This window comes from Corylus avellana, chromosome 10 (genome assembly GCF_965113065.1).
Source record: "Corylus avellana chromosome 10, dhCorAvel1.hap1.2, whole genome shotgun sequence".
Lineage (NCBI taxonomy): Eukaryota > Viridiplantae > Streptophyta > Magnoliopsida > Fagales > Betulaceae > Corylus > Corylus avellana.
The window spans coordinates 3,921,841-3,939,520 of NC_142499.1; the positions used below are offsets into that span (position 1 = coordinate 3,921,841).

At 35.6% G+C, this 17,680-nt stretch overlaps 1 protein-coding gene across 1 annotated transcript; it reads right to left on the reverse strand.

Annotated features, from left to right (window-relative positions):
* Positions 1-1,064: 1,064 nt before the first annotated feature.
* On the reverse strand, positions 1,065-17,532 carry VLN2 (villin 2). Its single transcript, XM_059606303.2, has 24 exons — positions 17,152-17,532; positions 14,003-14,154; positions 13,666-13,765; positions 13,035-13,103; positions 12,679-12,915; positions 12,407-12,584; positions 12,122-12,254; positions 10,432-10,591; positions 10,209-10,359; positions 10,022-10,122; positions 9,759-9,917; positions 8,717-8,785; positions 8,553-8,621; positions 8,284-8,421; positions 7,362-7,490; positions 6,627-6,774; positions 6,450-6,460; positions 6,232-6,372; positions 6,013-6,138; positions 4,993-5,055; positions 4,316-4,417; positions 2,337-2,568; positions 1,660-1,853; positions 1,065-1,556 (listed from the first exon to the last, which is right to left on the reverse strand). Exons 2-24 carry the CDS (start codon positions 14,056-14,058, stop codon positions 1,443-1,445), a joined length of 2,880 nt encoding a protein of 959 aa, XP_059462286.2. The 5' UTR covers positions 14,059-14,154; positions 17,152-17,532; the 3' UTR covers positions 1,065-1,442.
* Between the last annotated feature and the right edge of the window lie 148 nt (positions 17,533-17,680).

The window sequence follows — 17,680 nt, forward strand, 5'->3', positions numbered from 1 at the left end:
AATACCCTCTTAAAACAACTAAATAGATCCCCACCATGATCTTCTCCCTTAATCAAGCTCTGGAGATGGTAATTTGGATGTGAAATGATTTGTTTATTTTACCCTCTTGACTCAAATAATTGTTTCCATGAAAGACCATTGTTTGTCTGCAATCATTATTTACCAGTTGACTTATTATATTGTTAACTTGACAGTAAGTAATCAAATATATAGTTGAGCCCAAACTATGGTCTAATTCATTTTTTGCTCTATGTTTTAGTAGGAGAGTTGACCTATGCCCTCAATTCAATGATAAGCAAGCTCTTAGCAGAGTGTTTTTGCCATTGATGGGCAGAGAAGGCCACTTGCAAAGATAAATTGACAAGGCACATGGACCACGGTTGTTAATTTATAGCATGTTCCTCAAGATAACAAAAAACGAATAGGAATATTGCGCGTTGTTTGGGCGTGAACCTTCATCCAAAACACCTATAAAATCATGGTGGTCCATGAAGGATTTTATTAGTTGTGTAGCATGTGGCCATTCACATCCATGAAGGATTTTATTAGTTGTGTAGCATGTGGCCATTCACATGCTACACGTGCTAATAACATATATATATATATATATATATATATATATTATGGCAATACCAATTACTACGAAAATATGTTTGGGATACTACAATTTCTACTATAACTCTTTACAAACTCACATGATGGTTTACATTTTATTAGGTGATGTGATAATTATCATGTAAACTGTCACGTTAGCTTGCATCAAACTTAATATAGTAGGATTTTTCCCTATTGGTAGAAGAAACATCATATTTATGAAATATCCTGTTTTCCAATCAAACAAACCTGTTTATTAACTCATGGAAGATGAATTATGCAACAACTAATGAAACCCTTCTAATTTTTCTGGCAGAAAGAAAAATGAAATCTGCCAACAAAGGAATTATGAAAGCGAATGAGGATAAGTTCACATTCCTTCAAACCCTACTGAGAATATTCAACAGCAGCAATAAAAAAAAAAAAAAAAAAAAAAAAAAAAAAAAAAAAAAAAGTGATAAATGGCAACCAACAAACAAATTTCCATTCCATATATTAGAATCGAGTATAAATGCAAAATACATATACAACCCCCTCTTGACAGACAAATAGCCACAAAAAGAAATACATACTGACCAAATAAAAGAATTTGAGATGCCTAAAGTCTTTAAACTAGAATCTGTGAGACCATTACAAAAGGCAGTAGCAGTTAAAGAAGGATAAAAATAAAAGAATCACTCTTCAGATGCCATCACAATCAATACCGACGCTATCACAGCTATTTCAACAAGGGCAGGTAGCAAAATGCTAACACATTGCAAACCAGGCAGGCATGTTCTACCAATCAACATAATTGGGGAACAAAGAAGCAAAAGGTGGAAGATTCACTCTTTCTCTGAGTTTGGTCTCTAAAATAAATCAAATTTCCTCTTATGCATGTCTTGCTTCCACTTGGGCAATTTATAGAATGCCTCTTTGGTTGTCCCAAATATAGTCTGGAATTCCTCCTCTGACAGATAGGCCTGGAAATTCAGAAAAAAAATAAAAAAAAGAAAGAAAAAAAAACATTAATACCAATCAATTCCGCGTATGAACTAAAATGAAAACATTTACAAGAGAACCAACCTCCCTCCGTTTAAGATCAATTCCAGTCGCTGGATTATCAGATTTTGCCTTCAGTTGATCATAACCGAATGTTTGACCACTTCCACTATCTTGCTGCTCCTGCTCTTGCTTTGGTTCAGAATCCTCCCCATTGCTTTCAGAGACAGGTGCAACTTCCTCTGTCTCCTTGACTTCTGCAACTTCTTCAGGAACCTCTGTTTCAGATTGCAAATTTTCATTTTTTGCTTCTGAAGCAATTACTCAAATAAGCAAAAGGCTAAAAACTTTTGGATACAATTGAGCAAACACGAGGGTATTTACTTGTCAAGGAAAAACAGATGTGAGGTGGTGGTTACAACATTTTTTCTTATTAATAAATAATCTTCTAAGAGATTAGGTTAACCTAAGTTTGTGGTTACGTATTTTCCAAAACATGTCAAACATCTTTTTTTAATAGATGAGATTAACATGAGAACTGTCCATCCCTCTATCACCTGTGGTAAAACATGAACTGAAAGGGGGGTGAGGAACAAAAAGAATTAAAAAAGGCTGTTTTTTTGTTGGTGTGGGGGGGTGGTGTTGGTGTGGGGAGTTCCTTGATGGGAAAACATTGCAAAATAGCACCTTTGGATAACTTTATGCAAACAATTCAGAGGTTTAATGTACTTCCACAACATATTCCATACCAGAAGCGTTACCTTCTGGGGGAGGACTGCTATTGGATGGAGTAGGAGAAGGTGATCGCTTTTTCTCAGCAGTAAGAACTTGTGAAAGAGCAGCTACTGCTGCTGCTCTTTGTGATCCTTGACCTGCGGCGGATGGCCTGGGAGCAGCAGTTTTGCCTCCAGAGGATGAATTAAACGCAGAGTTTAAGGCAGCTAGAGCTTCGGCCCTTTGCCTAGGTCCTTGATTTGACCCATTGGATTTGTCCTGACCATAAGATAGCACAGAAGTTGATCAAGTATAAGTACGTCTCAAAGATGTGTACACATATAGTAAGAATAAAAACAATTCAGAAGTATGAAAGATATAGTAACACAACGACAACTATAATTGCACCAAAGTCATGAGCTGAATGTAGGAGTAGGAAAGATGAAGCAAGATGAAGCAACACAACAACGAAAAATGTAATTGCACCAAAAATTATTAGGCTACAACTTGTAGTGCAGATCCAATGCTACCATCAGATGTTCTGAAAACCAACACGACCACATAGTACAAGGGCGGTCCCCATTCAACTGTCCACAGAGAAAGAGGGAAGGGCAATGACCTTTCCAATTAACTAAAGTGTGCCTTAGGTTTCCTTACTAGTACCCCATTTTGAGCACTCTCATATTACCCAAGTATATTGCAGATAGAAAGAAAGCAACAACTAACATGCATGGAATACAAGTCAAATGTCTTATCTCAGAAAGCACAGCTATTTTCAAGGAAAATGCTTGTCTTACAAAAATATTTGTGAAACTTCTCGTGCTTACTAATAATATAATATTACAAGTAATAAATGATTTGGGAGAAATATTTTTAGGTCACGTGTAACAGACGGCTCCAAAGTGTGCATCCAACACTCGGGAGTATATCGGAGCATACTCCCATCATTTCCTATTAACTTTTTGAACAAATGGTTCGCATGTATAGCATTCCTCTATTTCCAAAGGCCTGATACTGCTGGCCTCACCACTAATAGGATTAAATTACTTCCTTGTTGACTTACAAACTAGAGATCTTGTTTCCCCTCAAATCCGTATACAGTATGGCTAAACAAATCCTTTCTTGTTCTGTTTCCATTGAGCTAAAAAGATTTTCCTTCAAACTTTCAAATACAATCAAACAAATTAATTTAACCCCTCCAAATAGAATGGTGGCTTCTGATTCCTTTGACATCAGATACCTTCCAGAAAGTCAGACCAGTGAAAACATCTAAATCCCTCGAATGGAAAGCTGACAACCCATTTAAGTATTGCTTGCTATCCATTTATTTTATTATTTTGGCAAAGAAATTGAATCTAAAACCAACCTCACCCCACTTCTCCCTTTACCACCTGACCTAAGGTTCAAGGGCACAATATAGCTTGCTTTACCTTCAACCTGGATGTAACATGAAGTGACACATGCACAAAGCATTTTCCACAGAGAGGGGTCATTATTGTCATAATAATAATAATAACAACAATTTATTTTCCTTTGAAATTGCAATTTTGACGAGTAAGAATTATTTAAGTATGTGAGACATGCAAAAGTGATTACCTAAATACTATATTATTCTTGTGAAAGTTGTCAAGCTGCAGGAAGCAACATGAAGACATCACACTACCAGTTTACATTTCTCCAAGGCATGTATCTCCCATTTTTGACCAAAGAGTATACAGATGCACTCCCTTTCGGCAATGCTTCAAGAACTTCCAGCAGTGGGCCTGCTGGACCCACATGCCTCACACTATCAAATCACAAAAGATACCCAACTAATCCTTAAATTTCAAACCTCTTGATCCCCCAATTTAATGCAAATTCGGTGCCTTTAAACTAGATTGCTCACATTATTCTACAATAGCTGCTTGTTTAAACAGATTAGGTTGAGCCTCCTGAGACTACTGTAAAGAGAACATTATTTATACGGCTAAAAGAAAAGGTGAAAATAATTTTAATGAAACAATAGTGGCATTAGAAGTTTTTTTACCACATAGCCTGATTTCCCGGAGGATGGATGGAATGCAGAAGATAAGGCAGCTAAAGCTGAAGCCCTTTGAGTTGGTCCTCCTTGACTTCCAGTGGATTTATCCTGGCCCAGAATAGAATATCATACCGTCACTTCATTAGCAAAGAATTTGATTTAATGAAGTATCAGTGGAACACACACATGCATAATTTCAAACATATGGGGTATACAAAACAAATGTTTTGGTTCAGTCTGGTTTTAATTTTAAACATAAAAACATCAAATTAAGAACCAGGTCTTTGGTTTATAAATTTTACCAAACAGTAATAGTTAAGAACTAGTCCCACTATTCATGGCTGAAAAAATTCACAGTTTGCCAAACACCTCCTAATACACAAGAATTTATCAAAACCCATCATTAGAAAGCCAAAAAAAAAAAAAAAACCATTTTTATAATGCGATACTGTAACAAAAGTAGGAAAAATGATATGGGGATAAAAAGAACCTGGAATATCAAATATTAATTTGAAGGGTAGGATAACAAAGGATCTTTGCCACTAAAGAGACTATGGTTATAATTTATTGGCAGTCAGAATGAACTTCTGACCACGTGTTCCTTGTATGAATCAGATTGAGTTCATTTCACAAACAGAATACTGAATACCAGTTAGAGGAGGTTAAGTTATATCGGAAAATACCTCCACAGCATGTCCAATCCCTAACAATAGCGCCATCTTCTTCTGGAATGAGTTTCCTTGAACCTGCATTTCATGAAGAGATATTCCCAAGACAATTTTTAAATGAAAGTAATCAAACCAATACAAATGTGAAAAGAGAGACTTATAATAAATGGATGACCTCCAAATCAACATAAAAATGGGAAATTTTTTAACATGCAACTTCCTTTTTTCATTTATTGTTTTAGCAAGTTATTCGTTTTTCACACCATAAACTAATGACTGTTAATAATACTTGCGAGTATTCAGTCATAACTCTAACAAGTTTAGCATTTGGGAATGTACTTCCAAGAATTTTAAAAGCTAATTTGTCCTTTTATATGGTAAATTATTCTTAAGATTAGTTGATTAATCATTACATTGCACAAATGGTAACAGGTAATATTAGTATGTAAATACCAAACCATAGTTTCACTTATATACTACCACTTAAAAAGGTGTAGCCATATACTATGGTATTTTACATTCTAGATGCTTCTCAAGTTACAATCTTCACACACAGTAATAAATGCTTCAAAACTGCTTACTGAGACATTATTTTATGTTTCCTCATTCTTCCAAGTTTTTCTCAATTCCTGCACTTTGCACTTGCTCACTATGGTTTCCTTCTTGTTAAGAGACCCCCATAACTTGATCAGATGGGGATAAGAGTGAATTAGAAAAACCAAAACATTTACAAACTTTCAAGAGAATGTCACGAACTCTTACAATTGGCAAACTGTGTTTTCTATTATTTCCTACTTGACAGAAAGATACCACATAATTTCATCCATATGTGGTATATAAAGTGTGTTATTCTCAACTTTGCATATATATGCCAAATTAATTTCATCAGCATGTGTTATACACAGAGTTCTATTCTCAACTTTGCATATATATCTTTGCCTTCAATGTCAACAAAGAAAATAAGGATTCTAAGAATGTTTTTTTAAAAAAGGTGTAAAAAATAATGCTAAAAGAGATCTGTCTTTCAACACATACAACAGCTTTTGTATGATCCCACTGAAAGTAAGTTGTGAAAAAGCATGGTTCATTTCCTTCAGTGACTTTGTATAGTGGTACTTGTGGAGACAACCCCTCAAGAGAAGCAGCAACCTCTATGTATTTCTGGGAAAAAAAAAGAAAAGAAACATTCCGACACTTGAGAACATAATAAAAGGGGAAATATGACAAAAGCCTAAACAATATAAAAGGCAGAACCTGGCCAATTTCGAAAGTATTTTGCTTTTCTTTTGAGTCTACTGACCAACCAACCCAAACAAAGACTTCAGCATGTGTGTCGAGTATCAAGATATCCTCTGTCAACAAATCGTCCTGGCAAAAGTTGTAAACTTCCTCTACCTGCCCAACAATAATTAAGAATGAGTACAGAAATCACTGAAAACCTGAGCCAAGATACAAGGAAGTCTAAAACTCACCTGAAACTTTCCTGGGCGGTTCCACATGACAACAAAAATTATCAAAATAAGAAGAGTTAGAATGGATGATGAGCACTATCAACAACGTATTAAACTTGGGTTGGTCAAATGTCAGTTAATGGGAGAAGAAAATTTAACGTGGAAGCATCAAGTGAACTTATGAAAAAGAAATGCTACCTTTGTTGATTGAGAATGTGAACAAGTGGGGATCTCTGACAATCTCCTGAGCAACTTTTTTGCTAGTGTAACTTTGTTTGCCTCCAAGGGCAAACCAGAAGGTTGAGCTCTCTGTTCCTTCTTTGGCATGTTTCAGAGCAACTCCTGGCTGAATAAGGAAAATAATTGTTAAGTTGATTATAAAGGATATATAAGGAAACGGAAGAAACTGATTTCTGTAATAAGTTCCAAAAACTTGGCTTAAGACTGCTAGAAACTATGTTCAGCATAAGTATGCTATGATGCCATTCCAACAAATAAATTCCTAGAACACATCCATTTGGTTTTTTGTGTACCTATCATCGAATATTCCTACCAATGGAAGAAATGCCAAGACTCAATAAATTAACTAAAAAGTTGTAATGTATTGTAGATTCAACTAAAACGATCTATTCAGTTGAAAATAACTTGGACCAGCATATAGTAGACATCTAATAGTATTATCATCAATTTGGAACATATAAAAATCAGTTTCGATATTATGTCAAAGTCATAGGTATAGTTCTGCCAGATAATAGTCATAAAATAAATACTTCAGAAGAAGGAGCCATGCATTAGGGGCTTTACTGAACTATGTTCAAGTTATTAACAGATTGACCTAGCTTGGCCATGCTTTGAAACAATGCATCTACATTTCAAACCCACATTATGTTCTAGAAAAGTCAAATAGAGAACACATTTCAGTCAGAACTATACCTTCAAAAACTCTGCAACTTTTGCAGCTAGCTGTTGCTGCTCAAAGGTACATTGATTTCCATGCCAGGTGAAAACTGAAGATCCAGATTGCAGTACAAAACACTCCATAGAGTTCAAAGACGTTGCGACCTAAACAAGATGAAAATTTATGTATGTCATTTCTGTTTTAATAACTAGATGACTCAAATGATGATCAATGTCTTGCAAATGACGTAACTTAAGAATGTTTTGCATTTGCAAAGGAGAAGGGGAAGGGGAGTTAATAGAAAAAAAAAAAAAATAGCATTTCTTTTGCTGCTAGCCTATTCATGCCACAGTTATATCTACTCCACTTACCATTTATAATTATATTTCAAAAAGCTCAAATAAATTTTATATTATCATTGTTGAGAATTTCCAAATTGATGGGTGTATGCTTGACTCCACATGCTAAACACCTAAACCTGTTTGTCCCTGTTTTAGTTTTGGGTGGGTCCTCGGAACCATTTGTGTTAGCTGTGGTTTCTGTCGGACCTGGACATAAAGAAGGGTGTAAAGGAATCTCACGTTGGATGGGTGTAAATTTGATTATAGTTATATGTATTTATTTGACCTCTCCACCTGATAACTTAAGCTTTTGGGTTGGATACTCCAATAACACGTCATAGCATGCCAATAGAACAAAATAAGAGATGAAAATTCTAGATGTTATATAATGTTAATAAATGAAGAAAAAATTATGTAACATGACCAATGATATTCAACAATCAAAACACTGACCACAGTAACCAAAACAACAGGCAATTACAGTTTCCAAATTCCAAAGATGCAAACCAACATCAAAGAAGCCAGTATGTTCGAGACTTGCCCACTATTATACTATGTTAAAAGTGTATAAAATCAAATTAAAGTATAATGAAGAAGAAACCCAATGAGCACATACTGTATCAACTTGCATTGCTTTATTGTTATGAACAGAAGTTCCAGATATCCGAATGAGTGCAACAGAATCTGCTGTGTAAGTTTCATCCACCAGACCTTTGTCAGCTATAATTTTTTTGTAACCAGAGCTCAGACCTCCCTAAAGATATACCAATCAATTATAACAGTTAGCTACAATACCACTAGTTGAGATAAAACATCTTATCACAGCGATTATAATTAAATCTTGATGTACATGGTGAATTTTTCAGGCAGGCTTAAGCAGGATACCTTGAGGACAACCATAGGTTGAAAAAGTGCAACAAATTGTGGTGGTTCTTTACCTTGAAATATGCGACCCTGCAAGAAGCATTCATTATATACAGGTTTTATGTCGCATTCCCCAACTTGAAAAAAAAAAAAAAAAAAAAAAAAAAAAAAAAACAATATTTTACCTGAACAGGTCTCCCCTTTAATGAGTTGAACATTGTATTAGCCAAGCGAATAGCCATCTTTTGGTCCTCCTGAATTTTGTAATATAATCAAGTCATTATTTTTATAGCTGTAAACGCTAAAAATAAAACAAAATAATAATAAAAAAAAAAAACCCATCTAAAAGTGTACATCAAAAGAGAGTGAGAGAACCAAATGAAAGTATTAGCACTCTTTTCTTTTATGAAAGCATCAGTAAAATGTAATGGATGCAAGTTAAGAGATGAATAACAAATGATTATGCAGATAACCATCTAAAATGTGTAGACAACCTTAGATTATTCAGATAACATATTCTTAGAGCCTATTTGGGATTGTTTTTGAGAAATAGAGCTTTTAAGTCAAAAAGAGCTTTTGGGCAAAAGCTTCATTTTTAAGCTTTTGCTAAAAATACGTTTTGACCATTTTTAGGCTTTTTAAACCCTTAAAAATGCTTTTAATTTTTTTTACCAAATAAGTACTCTTTTCTTCAAACGGACTTTTTGAGTGTTAAAAACATTTTTAGGTCTCTCAAACGCAATCCCAAACAGGCCTTTAGTTGAGGATACACAAAATTTACCTTAGTAATGAAAAAGTAGATTCAAACAAGTGGAGAATAAATAATCTAAACCAAGTTTCCAAACACAACAATAGTATACTATATCTTTGGTAGGAATAAATACAGAAATAATGAAATCCGACAAAGAAATATGTAAATCCAAACTTAGACAAGAAAAACAGCTGCATTTGTTTCTCTGTCCAATAAAATAGTACTTGTATTGGCCTATGACCTCTAGCTCAAATGGCACCTTCTCCTTCTTGGAAGAACAGGGTAGAGGGTGAAGTATTGGGTTTAAGACCTATTGCTACTTGCGTTAACCTTACCAAGTAAAAAAGAATCTTGCATAGTTATTACACTCGAAAGGGTATAAGGATACAACTCTCTGCAGAGGATATTACAAGAACTGTATAAAGCCATTCTTTTAAAAACAAAAATCAAACACAAACTAGAACAAAGTAATTTACCTCAATGCTATCCTTTCCAAACCAACAGCACAAAAGATAATCTTCTTTCCTATCTCCGGAGTGGTAGGTATAGAGAACAATGTAGCAATCTCCACTATAAAATTTACCAATATCCTCTCTGGGCAATGGAGTCTTGGCACTGCCATTGATGCGCCATACCTGAGGAAAAAGCAATGGTCAATATTTTGAAAGATACTTGATTTGAACCATCCTAATTAATCAGCTCATTTCCAAAAGCAATGATGAAAAGTTAACAACTAGACCTCCATCTTTCCACCTCCCTCAAGCAAAGGTGGGACTTCCTCGTTCACAGGAGCACTTTTTGTCATGCCCTTGACACCAACCCCTTGTTGCTTCAACAAAGCTAGTAGTGCACGAAATACAATACTTCATAAGGTTTACCAGGAAAAAAATAATCCTGTAATTTACACACAAGGATATGAAGACTACCTGCTACTTTGCCTCTTCCTTCCTCATTGCCAGGAGTAGCAGAGCCCAAGGGCCAAGAATCAAAGTTGGACTTAAATGAATGCGTCTCATAACCTTGAATAAGCCGAGTAATACGAGTAGATTTTGGCCTATTTTGACTAGCAACAAATTCCTGGAGATAAAATCTGAAGTTAAGAATCCCTGTTTTTATTAAGATATGAATAACTGCATGCTACGCCACTACCTCAGCCGCTTGGATGGCGGTTTTTCTCTCCTCCACTTGCGTTACCCGGCCAACCCAAACAAATACCTCAGAACCACAGTCTAGTAGATAGCATCTGTTGTTTTCCAACAGGGATTTGGATAGTTCACCTTCTATTATCTTCACCTGTCCATCAGTAATGCTGTAGAAACCAGCAAAAACAAGTTAACATTATGCTGATAATGGGAGACATCATGAAACACAGCCATGCAAGAACCTCAATGAGGAGACAAACATATAGCTTTAGAAAACAAACTCCCTTGATCTCAGTTTGAGTGTCTTGGTTTGAAATGACATGGTCCAATGCCCATGTTAATGAACAAGAAAAAGTATACCACTCTTAAGGAAATGGCCAAAGGTGGCACAACTTCTAACGAGTCTTGATTGGCTTTTTGAATTATGATGTGGAAATATGATAAGATGTAAGAAAAATACTTTGACTTTCTGAAAGTGGACAAGGTTTGGAACATTCCAAGAAGGAAAGCAAGAAACTCAATATGAAAAGGGTAATAAAATTATTAAAGGAAAATAAAAAATAAAAAATAAAAATTGAAATTTAAGAAGGTGTTGATATATAAAACTATCAGCCTCTTTGTTGGACACTTGACCGTAAGAGCAAGGACACTAATGAAAACGTATGTAGTTTCATTTACTCTAATCCCTTGAAGTCATTAATGCAAGCATATTTATATCCTTGAAGTTGCCTGAACAAATGTTTAAAATCAAAAAGTTGGCCTCTTTTATTTTTTGAAAACTTGATTGAATATTATTCAACGGCCAATGATAAGTAAAGATACCAAGAAATAATCCTTGAAAAACTCATAGCTTCCAAAGAGAGCATAAGGAGGAGGGGGGAAACACACGCACACAATTTTTAATGATTTTTTTTTAATAAATAATTAATTCATTAAAAATTGCAGTGGGGGCGCAACACAGGTTGAAATAGGTACTTATATATACATAGACACTTTTTTTCTATTCATATATATACACAGACACTTATGTGTGTATGTATAAAAATATACCTACATATATACATGTATATATTCACATAGGGGATGAAAAGCAGATGAAGATGGAGGATCAATGGAGTGAAAAGAACAGTTAACGATGAAGCTGTTCTGAATCTGTAGATATTCATGCACTTAGGGAGAACACACTAGACAGAGATGCAGAGTAAAGCCACTGACCCGAAACTCATTGTATCTTGCACTCTAGAATGTTACTAGTAACTGCCCTATCCGCAAGAAAAGGGAGCAATTTCCCACCTGGGGTAATACTGTCATGCTTACAAATAAATTATGGAACTGGCAGATACCACATAAATGCAAAGTTACAGTTTCCAAGTGTCAGCTCTCCCAAAGGGCCAAAATGATATAAAATAAATTAATTTACAAACATTTATTTTTTCTTTTTTTGGGAAGGGTAGGAAGGTGTATACATGAGCACCACAAACTCTTAAATTCCAATTCTTGAACCACAAGGCACAAAGTGAAGGATAACAAATTTAGACAAATTTAAATATGCTTCACATTTCCAGATGTTGCTACCACTACTCAAAAAAATAATGCTTTTGAATTGGAAGTAAAAATCAAAGAGAAAAGTAAAGAGGAAATTCACTAAAGAAAGCCTCACTTTTGCACACTAATAAAATAATGGAAGAGGAAAATACCCATAAAGTTTTGCAGGAGTGGCCTCAGGAATAACATCATCTTCACTGGCGACCTTCTTGCCAATTGGAGCGAAACCACCAAAGAGGACCCAGAACTCACCTGAGTCTGACTCAGTATCCAACTTCCCATCATCTGGCATGGCAGTACAATTTAGTAATCAAATGAAGAACCATGGATACAAATACATATGAATAAAAAGAAAATATGGTAGGATAATGTAGGCTTGTTGAGAGTAGTAGACAGAAATAAGGCATCATAACAATTTTATATACATGTGTTCTTACCAACAATTGCAACATCACACGTCCCCACGTGATACTTTTCCTTCAAAAACTGTATTACTTCCAATGCCTTCGCCCTCTCCTGGATATTGGAATTTGCACCATTGAACTGATAAATCTTATTCTGAGTGTCCAGGATAAATACATCATCATGATTCAGTGATGACCGAGCAAAAGGGACCTGCACAAGAAAAATGGAGAGTGGTAATTCCTTGATCCATGCAAATCCATTTCTAAAGAATTTTCATTGAACTCGTGAAGTTAGTTTGCCCTGCCTGTTTCATTCTGACAACTCGTTTTCCTTTACAGACATACAGACGTGTGTCAAATTCTTCTACCTCAGGTGTTTTAAATCCTGATGCAACACCGCCTTCCAATGGTATAATACAAGGTTTAAAGTATGACAAAAATTTGTCAGATTCATGTCCTTGTAATTCCCTGTGCTGTACTGCACGTCCTCCAAGAACCGCATCAAGTTCAACAGTTTTTATAGCTGCCGTTCCGGCTTCATCCTATAAGAAGTTATCAAGTTTAGAAACTTTATTTTTACGTCAATTCTTATCTTTTTATGAGCACAAACATTTAAAGGTAAGTCTAAACTATGATTGATGAAAAATAGAAAAAGGCACACCTGACTCGAATCTTTCCCAATCCAGAAGTGTATGTCAAGGAGATAAGCACCTCCTTTGCCTTGTGTTGTCTACAGAAATGCTTGACAAGTAAGCACATGAAGAAATATGAAAGGCATAGAATCTATACATTCCAAAAGAATACAAGGCCTCTTTTTCTCATATGCATCTGTAGTTATTTGCTTTGAATTCCTGTTTCCCCCACCCACACCCCCCCCCCCCCCCCCCTCTCTGTGGTGGAACAACCACCAAAAGGGCAGACAGAGAAGAATTGAAAATTTAAGTAATTTGGGTCATATGTAATATCATGTACCATATTATGACTCCTAATTGGTGCATACATCCCACAAAACTTTCTATCGTACTTTTTAACCCCAAAAAAGCAGCCACTTCATCCTTATGTCCACTCCAACTAACTTAGGACAATAAAAGAATGAGTTCAGAATAATATTTCAGGACAAACAGTTCAATATGTACATTTTCCAAGAGAAAATTATAAAGCACAAAGCACATAGATATTGAAGTTTAATTACAGGATTCATGTGAAGTAAAGAATATAAATACTGAATATAAGAATTGAGAGAGAGAGAGAGAGAGAGAGAGAGAGAGAAGAGCATTGAATACAGTTTGCACCTGCAAGACAATGTAGCTATCCCCCATGTAGAATTTTCCATATTCAGACTTTGGCAATGGAACAGGCTGAAAGTTCTCGATTCGCCAAATTTCAGTCCCTCTATAAGATGTTAAGTTCAACATCTAAATGTAAAAAGGCAGCATGTCAACATATAACAAAATAACCAGGAAAAGTCAGACGTCAGACGTACACAACTGAAAGTGAATTATAATCCATAACTTTCTGTTTGCAGTGGTAGTAAATCTATATAAAGTTTGTCCTCTCTTGTATCCAAAACAATAAACAAATAATAGTCCACAAGTTCATTTCTTATTTCACAGCTCATAGTAAGGATACACTCTCTGACCCGCTCCCTGCTGAAATGCAGGATCCAACTTTGCAGAGCTAGACATTGCCTCAAAGCCTTCTTTATCACTGTTCCAGAAAAGCCAAAAATGATATTCTTGGAACTCCTACGTTCTTGTGTCTAGAAATTTCACAAGAGTCAACTGCATGACAAGAAAAACATGGAAATTGAAAAGATGTCAAGAACAAAAGCAACAGATCAGGAGCCTACTCTCTATGTTAACATCATAACTTTATAATGTCTGTTAACCACATTAGCTGCTTTAGGTGATCCCTATGCATTAGATAAGCAAGTTAAAAAAAGACAGTAGTTTACCAGAGAACAAAAAAGAACGAAAAAATAAAAGTAAAAGAACAATTAGAAGACCCTAAATATAATCAGGCAAGAATGTCATTCATTTTGCTTGAATGGTTCTGCTACATACAGAGAGGTGACAGCTTCACAGACAATAAAGTCAATTTGTGCAACTGCGTCAAGGTCAACAAATAAAGAACTGCCCAGGCAAAAGTTAAAAAAAATAAAATTGAATCAGTCATAACTCAATGTGGATTAGCATAGATACTTGGAGAAGATTTCATAGAGATCCTTAAAAGTTCATCTTATCTCTATTATTCTAATTATTATTGTAGTATCTTCTCATGATGGTTGACGAGTTTGAATTGCCAGTACTTATCACATCCAGGTTAAGCCTACATCCCCATAAAGCTGAAATATCAACTTACTGATTTTTCAAGACAGAAAACCTCCATGACAGACACATTTGCCACTATAGCAGATACCTACTATGCAACAAGCAGATGCATGTGTATGCCTAACGCTTCCTTGTATCCAATAGATTGTGGTTAGGATTCAAACATCTCAACCCTTAGTGTCAGGTCTAGCATTTGCATTGAATTTGGTATCTTGACTCTGCGCTGCACACTCCATCATATCTTTGTTTCAATCGTCAAAATCAGAAGCAATGGAGTCAAGAATATTGTACAAGGGGGGCAGGTAAATATATCAAGTGGTGCTAAGATTCCAAAAAAAAAAAAAGGGGGGGGGGGGGGGGGGGGGGTGGGGGAGGGAGGGGTGCATTTATGTAAAATGCTTACATTTTAACAGAGAAGTATAGAAGGATTTCTAAGACCCAGGGGGACCATAGCCTCCTGCCCCCTATTCCGTTGCTCACTTCACCATCCACCACAACCCATGCTACAGTTGGAAATAGTAGAGAACCCTTCCCTTATCCTCATCAGATGAGTAGAATTTGACTCTTATACATGTACTCAGCTTCCATCTCATTGCTTCCCATAGTGCAGAAATTTAGTCCTTTATACTCTTTCAATGAATTTAAAAATAATTGACTTCCTTATCCCAAATATGCTCCAAGATATTTCTCTACAAGATTCAGCTGTTGCTTAGATTTTTGAATGGCCTTCCATTCACGGCGATATATCAGCTAGGAAATAATGAAATTCCACCCCTTGACACCCTAAAACATGCCCACAAAAGTGCTTTTTTCTTTGTTTCTTTCTTCATGTTCGCATGTGAACATTTGAGAGTGGACATGCAATGACCAAGCAATCCCATTGAAATTATCCTTGAGAATGGTCATAGTGTCCTATGATTCCCATAGCTTCATCACTCCACAGCTAAATTACCCTTTTTTCCACAGCCGTATTACCTGTTCCTCTACCAATTGAAGCCACTTAACTATTATGAAAAAATAAAAACACTAATGGTAATAATTAGAACAACTTTTTAGATATTATAACTTGAAGTCTTTATGATCCAAGTTCCATTTCAAATGGTCCTTCCAAAGAGTTCAGACTTGGCTGATTCTGGTTTAATCATTAAAAAGCCAGATGAATAGTCCAGAGGAGAGGTTTTCCTTAGAGTCAATCTCATTGTTGGAATTTCATATTATTTGCTGCAATCAACTTGCGAACTAGTCCATAAAAAACACTTGTCAAATACAATAACATCAAATTTTGTGTGTTTTGTTACCATATATCCTGCATGTAAGCTTACCAAAGCACTAAATTGAAGAAGACACAAGTAGTGGAAAATAAAAAATGAGCATTCTTATTCAGTTGCCAAAGTGATGACCCTTCTGAATGTGGATGTCCTTGGTAACTCCATGTGCATATCCTTGGTAACCTCCATATAGTTCTGTGACCAATCGATTATTCAAACTAAATATCCATATTCCGCATATCAGGTAGACAAGACCTGTCAAAGCATGTCCTGAAGTTGCCTACTGTCCCAAATTAACACCTCAAACAAAATGCAATAAAACCAAGTTGAAAATTTCATCATGCAATCACTGCAAACACTTAATAGGATGAGCCTCCATCCATTCTTGCACCAAATCATATTATCCCTAAAACAAGCTCATTGAAATCAATATGGGAAAGCATTCCATGTCTTCAACATCTGGTCAGTACTCCCATCACTCAAAAACTATCGAAATCTCTAAAATAATAATAGAGTATGCAATACTAAATCATAAGTTAATGACTATTCACGGCTGAATCGAAATTCTAATCAGCAATCAGATTTTCTTAGTGATTATGTTCAAGACTGACCTGGAAATTGTCGATCAAAATACATCAAGACATCAAGAACCCAAAAAATAATAATGAATCACCTGATTTACTCCTACGCACAGCTCAATATTTTGATCTCCTTGTTTTCTAGACTTAGTTTTGTATTGACATCTCTTTAACAAAGACAAAAGCAAAGAGCAGCCATGAAAAACTGTTGGAGCTTCGAAACAAATTTAAGTGAAGAAAAATCACATATAAAATGAAAGATCAGACAACTAACAGACGAACAACAAACTCAGACACATGATCAAGCAAGTAACCAATGACAAACAATCCAAGAAACCACATACCCATCACATCAAAGCTCAAATTCAATACAAAAGGACCAACAAAAGATTAAAACAATCAAAACCCATTAAAATGCGCAGAATATCACGTAGACCCAGATCAGGAAACCAATTCTAAATCACAATAACAATCCGATAAAGGGATCAGAACACAAACATGGAAACAAAGAGATCTCCTAAATAGCAGTAATCGTAGGATTGAAAAAAGGCTGATTAGAGCATGAGAATTGAGGAAGTGATGGTCAGAGGGAATCGACGTACCTGAGATCGGTCTCTCTGTGAAGGTGATGATGATGGGATTGAGAAAGATGAAAAAATGGGTGTTATGGGAAGGACGAGCTCGCAGAGCTGGCAATAAAGAGAAAAAGAGAGAGAGAGAGAGAGAGAGGAAGGGGAAGATACTTGGAAAGAAAAAGTGAATTATTGCTCTGCGTGTGTTTCTCTCTCTCTAACTTTTTAAGCTTTTGAGATTTGTAATTCAGAGAGAGGGAGAAAAGAGAAGGGTGTGAATGAAATGAATGAATTATGAGGATGAAGATGAAGATGGCGATGATAGATGAAAATGGCAGGAGAAAAGAGAAAAAGGTCTCTTGGAAAGGATATGGCCAGACAAAGTCGTTATTTTATTGGCAAAGATCCGGTGACGATGGCACCGCCCATGTAATGTTGGCCATCTCTTTGCTTATATGGATTTTTTTATTTTTTTTTATTTTTGGATTTGCCTTTCATTTTACTCAATTTTTTTTACTGAAGATCTTCGGTTAAAAAATAAATGAACAAAATTGCTTCC

Coding starts and splice junctions, on each gene's coding strand:
- VLN2 (XM_059606303.2), bottom strand. CDS start 14,058: ATGTCTAGCTCTGCAAAGTTGGATCCTGCATTTCAGCAGGGAGCGGGT. Junction 10,360..10,431: donor CCGCCATCCAAGCGGCTGAG/GTAGTGGCGTAG, acceptor TTTTATCTCCAG/GAATTTGTTGCTAGTCAAAA. Junction 5,056..6,012: donor GGGATCATACAAAAGCTGTT/GTATGTGTTGAA, acceptor CATGAAATGCAG/GTTCAAGGAAACTCATTCCA.